This window comes from Diadema setosum, chromosome 2 (assembly GCF_964275005.1).
Source record: "Diadema setosum chromosome 2, eeDiaSeto1, whole genome shotgun sequence".
NCBI classification, from domain to species: domain Eukaryota; kingdom Metazoa; phylum Echinodermata; class Echinoidea; order Diadematoida; family Diadematidae; genus Diadema; species Diadema setosum.
The window spans coordinates 25,206,596-25,224,132 of record NC_092686.1 but is presented as its reverse complement, the minus strand read 5'-3'; the positions used below and the strand labels follow the sequence as shown (position 1 = coordinate 25,224,132).

The following is a 17,537-nucleotide window of genomic DNA, read 5'->3' as shown; positions in this document are numbered from 1 at the left end:
GTTTCATTGCTAAACTCTTGTGATGTATCATTTGTATCAATGACGGAAAATACATTTTTGTACCAAATTTACAAGTGTGAATGTTTGCTTGATCTTTGACATTTGTAAGGACACTGTAAGTGTGATTTTCCTGTGTTCTGTGATAATTGGATGGTTTTGATAACTGACTTGTCCAGTCAGTTTACATGGGCCTTTTTCATTTGTAATTATGAACAAGAAGAGATATTCTTCTACATACCGGGAAACCCTTTTAAAATAAGCTCACTCACAATGAGGTAACACATATAACGAGGTGAATTTGGCGGTCCAAAATTTCTATTACTGATCTCTTTTTTAGGACATTTACAATGGTGTAACCATTTATATCAAAGTAAAGTTGGCTGTCCCAGTGACCTCCTTAAAACAGCGTTTCCCTGTAAGATATACAAATAATGAATGTTTAGAGTGCAATGAACAGAATATTTCTTGAGGTGAAACATGAAATGATCCATTCAACAAGGCTTGAATGGACCAAAAATTCATCTTTCACCGAATAATAATTATTTATAATCTGTTTTACATAAAGCCTTAAATAGATCCTTATCATTTGATGCTTTATAAACTTAGAAACAAGAGAGATCTGAGATCTCGAGAGTGCTCACTGAGCACTTTTTACGCTAGTGTATTGCGCGCTGTCGCATACACACTGCAAACGCAAGTGTTTTACATGTGTAATGTGCGGGACTCTTGGCGTGCATGCAATGGACCAAATCGTATGGATCCGAAATTGCATGGTAAATGGAGCCACAATTGCACGGATGATGACGTCATAGTGAAATGTGCTGAATGATCAATGTCAAACAACCAATCAAATGGCAAGGATCTACATGTATTTAGGTGTTTAAACTTGTACATGTACATGTATATTTCCATAGCTTGATAGATATGACAACACTGATCCCACCTCTAAAGCCTGGAGCCCTTCATGCATAGCACTGTAAACATGATCATAGTACAATGATAGGATATGTATAATTTTATTTATACAAGATATACAATAATGCACACATGCACCATCTGTATGTACATGTCAGATCAGTACACATATACAATGTAATGTAGAAATTTCACTTCCATTCAAAAGTCACATAAACAATATCAAATATTCATGTACACCTAATTTACAACGCAATAAGTTAATAAGGCACCCCTCTTCCGTGTCCAGTAAATAGAGAGAAAACAAAACAAAACACATCTTGAATGTAGCTTGTCACATAAAGTTATTCATTCCTGCAATTTCTTAACAATTGCAATACTGTGTAGAGTTTGAAAGAGTAACTCAAGAGGGCGCCAAACATGTTAGCAGTTGGGTCACTTGTGCATTGTCTGTTGGGCAGATTTACAGTGGAAACAACACTGTAATTGAGTTCAAGAGTAGATGGGACATTTGAAAAGAGGGGTTTTTGTTTTGTTTTGTTTTGTTTTGTCTTGTTTTACTGTATACTGTACATGACTGCATCTCATAAATCAAGTTCCTGTGTATAATGATACTTTGAGATCACTCTGGATACATATGCAAAGGGCAAAATGCTATTCTTTCCTTACACTAAGAATGTAGAATCATCTTAACGGCTAGTCAATAAATATAAATAAGTAATCGGCATGCCACTACTCTGCCTATCACTTGGAAGAAGCACTGATGATACAATCTGATGAAGTGCAAGCTGTACAAATCATTTCAAGAGCAACACCATGATTCAATAACAAGAACACGCAGTCGTGAAAATCTCTGCATTTTCAAATATGATGAGGTCTAACTATTTGATCGAAGAATTGAAGTACAGCATGGTTGTCCAATAGCACTGACAATGCTTTCTTAAATTTGACAGTAGTGTTTTGACAGCTTGTGTATAAGCGTTTCATGCTATTGTGTGACTATAATCAAGGCATGTGTTCCAGAAGGCAAAACTTAATCCTCTTGAACTACGTGAGAATATGCAGATTCTGAATTGACTCATTGCCAAGAAACTCTACATTTTGTAAAGAGCAACAGAAGTGTGCCTCAGCCGGAATGTGAATATGATTTAAAAAAACAAAACAACAACTGCAATGTCCAATTTCTCTTCCTCATTTACAATGACACAAGCAGATCTCCCATGCATCAATCCATCCAAATGGAGCAGTGTGAACGAAACGGGAAGAATGTGTGCAGTGCGGTGACGTAGGACCTGCACCAAGGATATCAGTATGAGGGGTCAGACTGGATGGGGGGTAAGACGGGTCTGTCCTCGGGGAGGGAGCCCACGCTCTCTGGGCGGGAGGCGTGGCCGTCGGAGCCCCCGACCATCCGAAAGGAGGTCTGGGAGCCGCTCGGGGATGCGGACATCCCGCGGGCCTCCGACAGGCTGGACATGCGGGAGTCACTCTGGGAAGAGGCGACGCTGGAGTCTGGGCTGCCAGCCAGGTAGCGCACCGCACTGTTGGGCACCGTCTTAGGCCGGGTGGGGCCATCATCTAATCCTGCTAACATATTACCAGGAGCAGTGGCTGGTGGCCTGTAGAAATGATGAGAGATAAAGCTTGTCATTGTCATACCTGATATCAAATTTACAGGGGTTGGAAATTGATGATTTTTTTTTGGTGATTTTCATGAAGGGTAAAACAGAAAGCCATCCAACTACTGAGATTCAAATACTTGTGAATTATCATATTCTGTATTTTATGTAGAATGGGAAAATGTAAGCATTTAGCTGCCAAGTCAATTCCAAAGACTAAAAAATAAAAAAAATTAAAAAAAAAGGTTTCAAGCAATAAGTAAAGAATATCCAGCAACTTCAGATACTAAAAAAAGAGAAAATGTTAAATTTAATGGTCAAAAACTGACAATCAAGGAAAAGTGTCAGCCCAGAAAAGTCCATCACTATCTTGAATTTTTAACACAAAATGAATCAACCTACAATGGAAGATTGAAATCTGTCTTTCGCTGCTGGCATCAACACATGTAGGTTGTATAGGGAAACAAAACAAAACAAGCAACAAGAAGAATGAGTTCAAATACTTTCATGGACATTCCTGCAAATACACAGAGAAAAATGATTAATAACCCAGACTGAAGCCTAGCCTAGAGACTTACTTGTTGATGAGCTGGTCCAGGGGTTTGGGGGTGATACCGGAAGCAGCTTCCTTGGCAGCGCTCTTCCTTCTCTCAAAGGATACCTTTTCCTGTGGTAAGCAGCCAACGGGAAGTTTGAAGTAAGATAGCACTCAAACCAACATGATAAGATCAAACAGTGTCAACATTAAGGTCAAATGATGCCAACATCAAGAATGATGAAATGATAAACCATTTTATATGGCAGTGAAGGAACAGATTACCCACGTTTGAATGTGAGCTTAGTGACAATAAACCATCGTTCAAACCCAAGGCACTTTTGAATAGCTGCCAAGACAAAGTAGAATCTCTTTGACAGAAAAAAGAAAGAAAGAAAAGAAAAGCAAACTAGCAAAACTTACAATATCAGTCATAGCTGCCTCCTGCCTTCTCTTGGAGTTTTGGCTGAGGGGTCTCGGGGGTGGATCGATGACTGGCTTGGTCCAGGTGCGGATGTTGGTAGGCGAGGGAGGGTTGTCACTGCTCTGCGGCACCCTTCCTCCACCACCAGTGGACTGGGAGAAGGAGGGGGAGTGGGAGTCGGAGGGCAGGGCGGAGCCCGTCTGGGACTGGGAGTAGAGGGAGGAGTCGTCCTGCTCCTGGCTGGAGGGTTCTGGGCTCTCCGGCACAGCTAGGCCCAGGTAGGACAGGACCAGGTTCCGGACCAGCTTGAAGGCGCTATCTAGGTCAGCTGTTGAGGGGATGGAGTACAAGCTTGTGAAGGATAATGGTGTGAACATCTTACCCTTGTTTGGTATAGTTAGAAGAGATAAGGAAGTGTGCAACCATAAATGGGAAAAGATGTTTTTTTGTGACATGTTCAAATCTTACTCTGGTTACTTTTTCTATCACTTTGTCTTTTATAGTGTAGACGGATTATGTAATCCTTACAGTAGGCTATGGGAAAAACATATGTAAACCCCCTGATGGTAAATGAACAAAATTATTTTCAGTCTATTAATAGGAATAACAAGAATTTTACAAAACAACACAAAATTTCAGAGTATCATGTCATTCTGCTCCCTAGCTCCCAGGATTACGTTCACTCTGAACTCACTGGTGTCAATACTCCTGTCGAAGAAGCCAGGTTTGTTCTGGTGCGTGTGCTGGTAGATGCTGGTGCGGTCCAGGGCGTACTGGATCTGGGAGGCATCGAGATTGCCAACGGCCCGCAGCCGCTCCTCATGCTTGGCTCGGTCCAGGGGCAGGAGCAGGACGTACCTGGGTTGAAAGTGGGTCAGCTTCATGGATAACACCCCCTGTATGAAATATTAGGGGAAAAACAAAACAAAACAAAACAATAAAAACAAAAGCATGTTATTAGGAAATTACGTGCATGTGAACAATGTCACAGCATAAGCAGGTGCTGCTGTATCACATCAGTTTGGATGCTGAATACTTGCTTTAAAGGGACTGTACAGTACTGGTTAAGGTGACGATTCAAGTTTATAACATTTTTTGGTGAGATAATGAGAAACCTCTTATGAAATATGAAAGAGCATGTAATTTCAAGAAGGACTCAACATTTATTTGATGAAAATTGGCCTTGAAACGGCCGAGATATCCAAAAAAGCGATCCTAATAAAATTGAGAGGACTACACTTTTATTAGGATCTCTTTGTTTTACCTTGTTTTTAGATATCTCAGTCATTTCAAAACCAATTTTCATCAAATAAACTTTTGATTCCCCTCAGAATTGTATGCTCTTAACATTTCATAGAGTGGTTTCTAATATCTTGCAAAACGTTACAAGCTGATTCCTCACCTCAACCAGTACTGTACAGTCCCTTTAATAACTCCTTTTGAGTTCAAATCTCAAGCCACTGCCTACAACTTTCATCCACCAGCATGACAAAATAATCCTTTGTACTGCTCTCTGTCAATGAAGGTAAAAGGATGTCAAATTTAATGTCAAACATTTTTTACGGATGATATTTGTTTGAGCGCTGTGTTGGAGTTAGACAAGCAATGATGCAAGAACTCTGAGGATTGCTATTTCGAGGTCAACAGTGAAGCAGTTCCAAATGAGCAACACAGTGATGTGATGAATACTTTGCAGACAAGGACAGTAAACCTGTATGACAGAATAATGATCTCTAACAATATGGGCACCTACGTTCACTTCTTAAACTGCAATATCACGTTTGCAAATCGATAATTGGCTTGAAAAGAACATTTTACTATAATAAGCACCATAAAAAATGAATAACAGCATAGGCTGATATCAGCTGAGAAGTGAAATCCTGGCCATCTAAATACACAAAACAGAAATTGTTGCAGTAAGAAAGAGCAGTATTCATCACCTCTAGTTCCATGGTGAGGATGCAGGCAAGACCAGTTTCAGCAACCGACTCAATGGCTTGGAGACTCAGGCCAAAGCGATGTTCCAGGATTTGATATGTTAGCAAGAATTCCCCCTAAAATATACCAAGAAAGGATTGCACATTCAAAATAAACAAGTCTCTAAATTGACAGCAAGCAAATTTTAATGGGCTATGGGACTTGATCATTGATGAGAATAAATGTAGATAGGTTTAGTGCATGCCATCGTTTTTTTATACCAAGGTACATGTCTTTGTTTTTCATGAACAACTGCACCAAAAATACAGGTTATTCATTTTGACCACAGGTTAAAATATATGCATTCCTGAGCTTTATACAAAGATAAGGCAAGAAAAAACAAAAATCTATTTTAAGCAAGAATGATACATTGTTGTTGTTGTTGTTCATTTTCCATCTGTGAAGATGGCTGGATAGCCCATATTCAGCTACACTATGCTGGTCTTCCATGGGGTCCAGTTGGATGTGGGGTGGGACCACTTCACCGGGTTAGACACCCTGCTCTTTGCAATGAATGAATGAAGCGGGATCTTTTACGTGCATGAGCTGTGACTCTCTCATACACGGGATCTCCATTTTATGTCCTATCCAAGGGACAGAGTGTTTTGCCTCTTGCTAGAGGGGACGGTATGTTTACACACAACATTGCTCAGTCCAGACTCGGGTTTGAACCCGGGCCGCGTGATCGTGAGGCAGACGCGCTACCGACTGAGCCAACTCAAGAAATGACTGACATAAGGCTGATTCTAACTGGCACAAAAATGAGACAGTAGATGGATGAACCTAGCATTTTCCATTAGCAAGACGCTAAAATTCTTTTTCTTATATTAAGTGGTCTTCTCCTTGGTCCTTACACTCCAAGCATGTTGTTACCATTGAAACATACCTCTTGCAGAAGTTCTTCAAACTCCTCAGATGACACGCACTGGTAGTCTTTGGCCCCAGCTGTTTGCTTTCCTCGTGTTGAGTGTAGAAGGCTTTATTGACAGAAAAGGCACATAAAAGGTATATATATTTCAGAGCAAATTAAAATCTACTTCGTGATATACACAAATTCACAGAATATAACCTCGACTCTGGCCGGTCTTACCTTTACAGCATATCATGAATAACTTCCATGACAGATCATTACCATTCTATTCCACTTTCCTGAGGCATTCAACAATGGTGAATACAATTTATACATATCTGTAACTGAGGATCACAAAAGTGACAAGAACTCATCACAATGTAATTCCTTGACAAGCAGTGAATACTTCTGAAGAGCAAATCTGCACACACACAAAATCACTAATAAAGATGACAACAATTTATTTTCGATGATAATGTGTACACAGCAGTTGCTGTTTTCGTGAATACTGGACTTCAGAAAACTGTTGCAATTCTTACCCGAGGCCAAAGTACTCTGAGAACTCCTTGGCCAGCCTCTGTGCCAGAACCTGCTTCCCAGATCCCCTGGGTCCAACGAGGACCAGCACTGGGTAGGGGGTCTCAATGGTGGGTAGGGTGCTAGAGGAAAGTGAGATGAGGAGGGTCATATTAGGGAAATAAAAAACATACTTGCTGCATCCAAGATTCAATCTATTGAGGATTATTGTAGCTCATTTGAAAAGGTGCATGTGAGAGGATTACTGTAGCACCATTGAGCCCATGACCATTGCACATAGTGTCATTGCATGATAAATATTCAATCTGCTGCAAGTCTACAAACTCACATACTCATATTTGGCCCATCCTGTTTCTTTAAACTTTCAGCACATCTGAAGGACTGAAGGTTAATCTAAACAATGTTCACCATATGCCAATACATGAAACATTATAAGAACAATGGTTCCTTTTTTTTTTTTATGAGAACTGAAATTATTGTAATATGGGCAATTTATATGATATTGATATTTCTATTTCTATTGTCTAACTTCATATAAACTGTATACATTCAGGTTTCCTCTCTCTAAACAACTGTGTTTTCCTTCTTGTTCCCCCCCCCCCCCCCAATAGATGTGTTTTGTCTCCCTATATTGTAAGCATCCCCTCCAATGTATCATGCCATCACTACCATGTGCTGTCAATCCGATGTACCTTGTATATATCCTGTTTGCTTTTTACACTCTCATTTTCCATTGTACTGCGTTTGTTTGTTTGTGTGTTTATCTACTGACAGCCTTGCATCTACCTCTATGTGTTACAAGTGATGAATCGGAGAGGGATGTATGTAAGAGGCACAGTATGAGCATGTTTTTTGTACCTCATCAGGACCTTGGATGGTCTGAGGGAGGAGTAGATGATGGCCCTACGGTGGTCCTGGGCAGCTATCACATCTATGGGAGGTTCAAACAGGTTCACTGCAGCCACCTAGATACCAGAACAGCAATGGAAGAAATGTGTCATTGTGGAATTGTCCATACTTGGTGGGAATAATCCTATAGTGTAATACTTTGCATATAATTGTGTACAGAATTTTGATATACATAATAACTGAAGGTCTTGTATTGAATGTCAAATGGGAAAGTTGGAAACAAGTCACATATTAAAAGAGTTTCACTTTATTCAATGCAGGATAGGCAAAGAGCTTGATCTATCCCTACCGAAGAATCAAAGGATGATTTATACATCATTTCAGGGAGTGATGATTGGAAGCAGCTACTTTTTAATACACAATGCCGCAAGATATCTGGGTGAATGAACCCATTATAACCATTCCGTCAAACAAGTTGGAGTTACAGAACAATGGCATGTGTTACACATATTATACTGTTGCATACTCCTCGGTTAACACTGTTTTACACAAGCAAGATGATCAATAGCCTAGAGGTGATAGCAGATCAGCAATGCTACAGCCTGATTAAGACTGGACACGTTACCTTCTCCTCCACCTCCACTCTATGCCTGTCTAGCTCCACCAGCTGTGGGATGCGGAAGAGAAGGGATAACCGGTAGTCCTCGATGTCCTGGATGGGATTCCTCAGCAGAGTCAAGTGCCGCAGCAGACTCAGGTCCTGGATGTACTGGAGGTCAGTGATGTCCACGACCTGTGCGAATGCATGTCACACATCAAACAGCAATGTCAATACAATTTTAACATACCTACAATTTCAGCTATCATATCAACTTTCATATAACGCCTTAATAGATCCTTAACATTACATTGACTGTTTGACATTGATCATTCGTCCCATTTCACTATGATGTCATCAACCATGCAATTGTGGCTCCACTTACCGTGCAATCTTGGATCCATACAATTTGCTCCACTGCACGCACGCCAAGAGTACGGCACACAAAGCGTGTAATACCCTTGCGTTTACACAGTGTATGTGGCAGTGCGCTAGCGTAAAGCGCTCAGCGAGCACTCTCTCTCTCTCTCCTGCACATTCTCTCGTTTCTAAATTCATAGAGCATCAAATGACAAGGACCTATTTTAGGCATTACATAAAACAAATGATAAATGTTTTTCATTCGTGCAAAGGACAGAATATTTCATTCGGTGAAAGATTAAATTCTTGATCCATTCAACGAGGCGTCAGGATTGTATAGTTTTGGTTGAGACCTAATTTCAGGTTTCTAACATTTTTTGGTGAGATAATGAGAAACCTCTTATGAAATATGAAAGAGCCTCATGAAATATTCTGTCCACTGCATTTATAAACATTCATTATTTGTATGATATTGTTGGGCCAATATCCTTTTAGGTGCTCAGATATGCATCAACCCTTACTATGTGAAAAGTTCACTGATTGGCATGCATGCTGGAGTGCATTGTTTGCTGATCGGCACAGATATCTGGAAACTCACAGTAAAAGAATGGAGAAAATCTAGTCCTCCTAATCCACACTGTGTCACCTTGGCCTTCCTGTTATAATAGATTGAGGCATGCTGTTACACCTGAGTGAACATGCCACCTTCACAACTGGGACAAGTTTGTAGGGATTACTGAATGCTGATGAATACATTTGGCAAGTTAAGCTGAGTGTCTGGGCACATAAAGGGCTAATGAAGGCTACCAGGTACTCCCTACAGTGGTTATATCAAAGTTCTCGAGAAACGTCCCACCTGATTATTTTCCAAGTCAAGGGTCTCAAGGAGGACACAGTTCTGGAGTCCTTCAAGTCCACTGATGCTGTTCCCTGACAAATCCAGGTGCTGAAGTCGGGTCAGACTGTCCAGGTTCTCAATCACGCTGATCTCATTACATCTCTGGACAACAAAAAAGAACCACAGGTTTTGTGCTCAGATAATCTGTTACTGTACAGAAGTATAAACAGACAACTCAAAAAAGAAAAAGGAAAGGTAGCATATAAATTGTAAGTACTAGAAGATCCACTTGTAAACGAATTCCATCACTGTTTGTTTGAGAAGAGTGTTTCGACTATGATGAAGATTTGATCACTACACAGTTGTTAATGTGAAAACACTGACCTTCATGTACACACACTTAGTATGACTTTGATAATACTATTGCTCATATGGTGCATGAAATGGCTATATCCAAAAAACAACATCAACACAAAGGATCACTGTGGGATTGACACATCCTTGATGATGATATGGAATGAAGATGCTTCTTGACTACATCTTCTACAGCATCAAATTTCTCCTATTACCAGGTTGATGAATCTGAGAGGGAGGTGGTCCAGTCGCTCAATGCAAGAGATCTTGTTGTGGGCCAGACTAAGGTGCTGCAGACAGCGGCATGTCTCCAGGCCAGTGATGGCCGATATGTTGTTGTCTGACGAGGTTGGGAGTCAAGGAAGGGAGTCAGCAAGATACCAAGTCTGGTGTGACTGTCATCAAGAAAGTCCAGAGATTGTCTACAATCAAAGCCAATATATCATTACTTGTCAACAACCAGTTGTACCACACATATAATGCTTAATTTCCCACTTTTCCAAGAGCATTATATCACGATAAAGTGATTATGAACAAATGAGAATGGTTACAGCACATGTAATAAATGAAATGTTGGTATGACACAAATGATGAGTTCTCCTTCTTCTCCTTCTTTAATCTTCTTTCTCTTCACAGAATCTTGTCATCCAACAGAGTCTCCCTCTTTTGTACAGACCAGCCCTTATGAAACTTCCCCTGAGTTGTTGTTTCTAACTCTCTTCATTTTATACACGGGTTTTCATATACTCTCTTGAGTTGACAAGTGACAAAAAGACAAATTGATGATCTGATACTGAAATAATGACCTGCAAGTTATGATCTACATATCTTTTTTGTCTTAGTAGACTGATTTTTTGCTTCATAAATACTTGGCTTCTTGTATGTGGTTAGATTTGTATTTACTTTTGAATAATATATATATATATTTTTTTTCTGTTGGTGAAACTCCCCCTCTGGCTCTAGCTACTGACTCTGGTTAAAGCTTTGGCATACAGTATCCGTAGGTCACAGTGTGAGATAAGTAAAGGATACTGTCCAAGATGAGTTTGGTGAGGGCATGATGAGCAGACAGGTCGCCCATCTCGCTGATCTTGTTGAAAGACATATCCACCTCCTATTTGACAAAAGCATGCCAATAAAAGGTTACAGTCTTTGATGTAACAGTACCACATTATAGAAACAAAGATATTAATCATGTTTCGCAGATACACATATATAAATATTCCCAAGTACTTGGCTTTTGTATGAGGAGTTTAAATCACCAAACTACCGATCATTTACTATGGTCCTCTCTATCTATCTGTGATGTGACCAATCGTTTACACAAACTGTATAGTGGGTACCTAGTGGGAATATTATGATAAATGCTGATATGCAAACAGTACATTTCTGGTTAACCTAATATCAAAGCAACACAGATATAGCACTATCATCACAGCAAATACTTTCTGTTCTGTAATTATGCTATAGAGAGGAGTAATGTTTATGCATCCTGTTGTTTCATATGCAAAGGTATTGAAGCCACATCCTACAATCTTTCTTGACTATCCGATATCAAAGCACTTAGCAGAGGTGCTAGTATAAATACAACTTACCATTTCATACAGCTATAGCAATGTTACAAAATCTTCAGGACTTCATGTCCATGCCATTAGTCATAAATGATCTGCCAAGTAGCTAGGCTAGTAGCAAACTACTTTCATAATATAATATGGGTAGATATGCAAATTTACAAATGCAAATGTGTTCTGGATCTTACCTGGAGGTTGAGTGGTGGTTTGAAGTCCAAGAGGTTTGTGATTTCATTGTGTGAGGCATCAAGCTGGACTAAGTAGGGCATATTGCCTAGAACATTCAAATCTGAAATAAAAGACAATGAACATTTAATGTGCCAAATGTTGCAAAATCTCTGTTTTCTACTGTGTCATAAACAATTTCACGGTCTGGAGAAGAGCAAAGTACTGTCTCACTTTCCATAATACGACTTAATTATTTGATGCATTTCTTAACCAATTCAGTTCAAAGAATGTAACAGTATGGGTTACAGCAGTTAGTTGGTCTAGGTTTATAGATCTGAAGCAGCAGAATACATGAATATTTAATGTGGTTGAGGACCATAACCCATTGAGGACGGACTGATTTTGCTACGACACGCATTTCCCATTATATACACCTCCCTGAGTATTCTTGGGACTTGTCCTCAACGAGTTTTAAAGAAACACACAAGTTTTGTAGCTACTTGTATTCAATTGAAAATACATGTACATGCATGCCTTGTGTGGATGCATTCAGATGCCTCCTTTGTACAAAACATATTCAGGCATTAAATGTGATGTAGAGGCAAGCAATATCAACATATATTATTCCAAACACAGTGAAAACATTTAAAAAAAAAAAGTAAATCAGATCAACAGAATTTTGAACAATTTCATTCACGCCACATACACATAATGTTGTCTCTTTCCTATTTAAAAACATAAAAGTTGAACAAATTAAAAAATAAAATGCTTACCTGTAATCCTGTTATATGGCAGCTCTACCTTTTGAATATGAACATAGGACTCAAGGATATCAATGTCCTGCAGGTTATAACCCTGGATAAAAGTTAAAAGAGGTGCAAAAAACCTGGGTGATTATTTTTGTTGTCATCTAATTTTAGGAAGACAGATATAGTAATTAAATTATCTCATGATTCAAAGATATTGAATCACATTGTACATAGTTTCTGATGTTGAAAGGAAGCTTTTGGCTTACTCATCAAGTCCTCCATAAGAAGCAGACTATTTTGGACATTACTTGTTAGGCAAAAGAAGGGTTCAGGTTGTCATATAATTGAAAAAAACAAAAACAAAAACACTGCTATTCAGGAGCTACTGCAGGATTAACCTACTTTATGATGATCAAGCTTCTAGCTAGAACAGTCATGTTACATACCTTAAAATTATGCACTTGTCAATGTAATGACTCACCCCACTACCCCCGGACATGGGTGCGTCATTTCCTCGTTTGGTCCGTCAAATTTGTGACCCAGGTGTTCGTCATTTTACCAGCTTTGTCCGTCAAATTTTTGACCGAGGGGTGCGTCAAAATCCCATCATTGTCGGTCACATTTTTGACCGAGGGGTGCGTCATGGTACGTCACTTGGCTATGGAAAATAACACGCATTATTCTGAACCGAGGGGTGCGCCACTTACTATAATGGAAAACTGCACGCATTTTTGCACGCTACCAGTACCGTATACACGTACCGCGAGTGAAATTACTGTGAGCGTTTTCCCGTGGCAAGTGAAAATCAAAGTCGGGAAGCGTTTTGGAATAAGAGGGGAAAATGCTTGCCAGGATCTGGCAAGCAAAAAATTTAAAAGCCACCCTTTCTCCTCACATTTTCTAAATAATGTTCTGTGGTGACAAAGGCGAATTTTTGACAGTAAAAGAAGCGGCAGCAGACGAAACTGCCTGCCGCATGCCATTTTCTGCCCGCGGGATTAGTCCGACGAGACGCGCGACGCTGTTAGTACGTAGTGCGAATCTCTACGTACAGCGACGACTGGGCTGTGTGTACTCGCGGGAATGCCGTGGCGTGGTGTGTACCTGCGCTGCAGTATGCATCCACCGGACTAGCAATGGCCGCGCACACACAGCGCATCTGCACATTTATCATGTATGGATTGCATGCACAGAATACACACAATAAATGTACGGAATACTTAGTATCGTAGCATGCAGCAGCGTGATGTACGGTGAATGACGGTACGGTGCTTACAGGGCCAGGGTAAGGGAAACTTGCCGAAACTTTTACCAATTATGTTCACGAACCAAAAGAAAATGAAATTGCTTGAATAAAACGTATGCAAAAATCGTTTCAGTATTTTCAGGGGTGCGTCAAATGTACCGAGGATGTCCGTCAAAAAAGTGACCGAGGTGTGCGTCACTTTCAACGTGTTGTCCGTCAAAAAAGTGACTGTGGTGTTCGTCACTTGCAGCGTTTTGTCCGTCAAAAAAGGGACTGTGGTGTCCGTCAAAAACCCTGTGTTGTCAGTCAAAAAATGACCATGACGCACCCATGTCCGGGGGTAGTGGGGTGCGTCATTACATTGACAAGTGCATTACTTCATGTTACATGTGCATTTTATTTTGTTTTTGCTTTTCTGTCTAGAACTAATGTGGCAATTTCAGCCTCAGTGTATACCTGGTACTATAACTATGAACAAAAATTACTTCGAATCCTCTTATCAGTCAAAAAAAAAAAAAAAAAAAAAAAAAACATTGCCAGGAAAAGTTACTCTTGAACAAAGCAAACATGTACGTTGATATCTAAATACAAATGAAATTCAGTCTTGATCAAATCATTCATTAGAAACTGATTTATATCATTTAATTCCAAATAAAAGTTAAGATGACTTGAATTTGTCCATTGAAATATTGCACATGTGTACTCACAGGCAGGGTGAGATTGAGAAAAGTGAGCTGAGATCCATCCGCTGATCTCCCCAGATTTGCAAGACCTGCTGCAATAGCTCTTGGATTCAGAACTCCATCTGGGCAGGGCTGGTAAGACAATGAAAGAAACACAAATGAATATTATGTCCTGTACATGATAATATGCAGGTCCTACACTTTTGTGTACACTGGGACTGCATTAGATAACCTGAGAGAAGCACAAACAAATTTTCTGAATCAAAAACATTTCAGAGATCTTGGAAGATTTTTCAAAGTGTCTATTTTTTTTTTTTTTTTTAAATTTATCATTATCATTTTTTAAAGAAAGTAAGGGTGCGTTCGAGCAATCTAAAGCGAACCAAAGCGTACCATACTGAACCGGTTCAACCAAATTTACACAAGTGATTGGAAATAAGCTATTAGTTTCTAAGTAGTTCCTGTGACTTTGCTGCAATTTGGTGTAATGGAATGCGAGATATTCACATAGATAAAAAAGTACAATTGTACCAAAGGGCAATGCACTTGTCCATGGGTACCCTAACATTACACTTAAACTAGTACTATGGTAAGGGTACCACCTATCGGCAGGGCAGGGTACCTTGACATCACTCGGCACCCTGCGTATCATGGCTGTTTGTGTATAGACGTCTAGAACGAAAAGCTACACATGGGATTAAAGTGCCATTGGCATTACTATATTAGCTATGAAACAATAAAAACGAAGAAACAAAAAACTCATAAACAAACTAACAAACCAAACTAAACACGTTTCAATTACACATATTGCTCAGTAATGACGCACGACTGTGCAATTGACGTGTAGACCTATTTACCTACCGTACTCACTGTATGGAGGGAGGGAGGTGTCGATCGTGAGGTAGGCCTACCCTTTTGGCTTTTAAGCCGCACGAAGAAAATGCATCGCATGCACAAAATTGCATTATTTTACAACAGAGATTCAGAATCAACAGGACGGTCGCGGTCACAAGATTTGAAACTGCAGTTTTCTATTTAGCATACGTGATATGGTATATTTGAGGAAAAACTTAGGCGAATTTGTTTTATATTTTTGGAATAAACGAGCGGCAGATCCTTAGATCCATCTTCGTGATAGGCTGCATTTTATAGCCCTTTGAAGATTATAGAAGAAGAAGAAGAAGAAGAAGGGTGCCGGTAGGTGGTATAGTTAGGTGCCCGCACCTCGTCAGGGGCCCAAATACCGTCACCCCGCTTAAAATTGTTTTAAGTGCACTAAACAAAAATTTATGCCCGGGACTGTGTTCAGTACGCTTGAAACTTGGCAGGGCTACCACAACCAAGCAAATTTTGGTGAAAACTGAACAGTTTTTCGCGAAAATCTGAAATTTTAATCGGAATAGGACCCTACAAACGTACGTGTTTAAGTATCACCACTGTCCCCGCACGCATCTTTTACGTGTAGGTCTATGGGAGCATCACGGTCACCCGCACACGTCTTTTACGTGCTTTGTCTATGGGAGCGCGGGTGACGAGTTGCGGGCCCCTTCCTTAATTAGCATGCAACTTTTTCGCATCGTTCGCGTTTGACGACGATACATGTAGCTGCAAATTTTCGATATCGATCAGCGAGCTTGTGATTCCATTGGAATTTTCAGCATTTTTCCTGTATGTGAGTTGAATTTCAAAGAATTTCAGTGGCGAAATGTGATTCAAATATGCGCAAACATTAACTATGACGAGCGAGGTGCGGGTCACCCAAGTATACCCTCAATCATACAGTGCAGAGTGCATCTGAGCTGCAAATACAATTAACTACACAGAAGTATACGCGTGGGACTGAACAATACACTCGCTCGGCGGAGGAAAGAATACTTTATTTTTACCTCTTGCTCCTCTTGATCATCATCATCTGAGTCAAAATCAAAGTCCATTGTTACATTTTTGATAAGTGGTTTTTCCGATTGCTCAGGTTGGCCTTCTGAGATTTGATCACCCGAAGCCCTCTCTGTTAGGTCGCTGAACGACACAGTTTGAGGACGACTCTCTTCCCCAGCAACAGACGCCATTTTCGCTGTATCCAAGGAGTGAAAGTTCGTTGACCTGTACTGTCACAGAACTCATGCGACACACGATCTTTTCGTGTCACGGCACTTTGTAGAAGCGAAGTATTGGTCAGAAACATGTTATGGGCCTACTGAACTTTTCATGTTTTAAGATGTAATGACATTGGCTATGTCCATATCGGTATCGAATATTATTATTTTTTTTTTCTGTTGCTAATCGATGATTTTCTAGCTTGAATTTTATTCAATTATTTATTTATTACCGGTATCATTAATTTTTTGTAACACGCTGAGGAAGTGGTGATATAGATTTGACATCAAAGATCAAGGGCTTGATCCTCATGATCCAAGTTTAGATCTGGTGGGAAGTCTTTTTTTTAAACTTGCTTTTCATTACTGACACGGAACCGTGTGATACAAATTCGTTGTTGTTTTTCTGCATGCTCTGAGATTTTTATTTTTGTTTGTTCCATTTGTGCTGGAGCCGCAATATATATATATATATATATATATATATATATATATATATATATATATATATATATATATATATATATATATATATATATATATTTCATTTGTACTCAGATCAATGAATAAGTAACTTATTCACAAAATTAATAATAAAAAAAAAAACAAAATAGATTACTGAATAAATTAAATGACTATAATAATGTGAAGATGTGGATAAATGGGTTCCATGAGATTTGCTCCCGTGACAATTTGCTCCTCTGAAATATCTGCACTCTCAGCCAAACGAAAATTCTGAAGACTACCCATAAATATAACCCTTACCCTAATCCCAATATTTGTCACTAAATATGACATGAGAAATGACAAAAGAATGAATAAATAAATGAATGATCAATCGATCGATCAATCAATCCATCAATCAATCAATCAATCAATCAATCAATCAATCAATCAATCAATCAATCAATCCATCCATAAATGAATAAATAAATTTCAAGGCAGACTGAATCCACCAAATTTTGCACTGTTCTGTCTGACTGTAATGTGAGCTTCCCATGCTCGATGACTGTCTCTTTATAAACAAACATGTTTCTGAACTCTTACTTTAAAGTATGTATGGACAAACAAAATAAATTAAGTTGAACTATGATAACCCAAAGATTTTTGGAGGACTCCATACTATCTAACCTCCCCCTAAAAACAAATAAAACAATTAAGTAAACAA

At 39.4% G+C, this 17,537-nt stretch overlaps 1 protein-coding gene across 1 annotated transcript; it reads right to left on the bottom strand.

Moving 5' to 3' along the window:
- Positions 1-1,000: 1,000 nt before the first annotated feature.
- Positions 1,001-16,269, bottom strand: LOC140241192 (leucine-rich repeat and guanylate kinase domain-containing protein-like). The gene is made up of 16 exons (XM_072320954.1): positions 16,160-16,269; positions 14,298-14,405; positions 12,369-12,450; positions 11,616-11,716; positions 10,889-10,970; positions 10,072-10,196; positions 9,521-9,664; positions 8,332-8,499; positions 7,716-7,822; positions 6,860-6,979; positions 6,357-6,447; positions 5,434-5,547; positions 4,188-4,389; positions 3,493-3,821; positions 3,113-3,201; positions 1,001-2,534 (listed from the first exon to the last, which is right to left on the bottom strand). Exons 1-16 carry the CDS (start codon positions 16,205-16,207, stop codon positions 2,222-2,224), a joined length of 2,223 nt encoding a protein of 740 aa, XP_072177055.1. The 5' UTR covers positions 16,208-16,269; the 3' UTR covers positions 1,001-2,221.
- Positions 16,270-17,537: the final 1,268 nt, after the last annotated feature.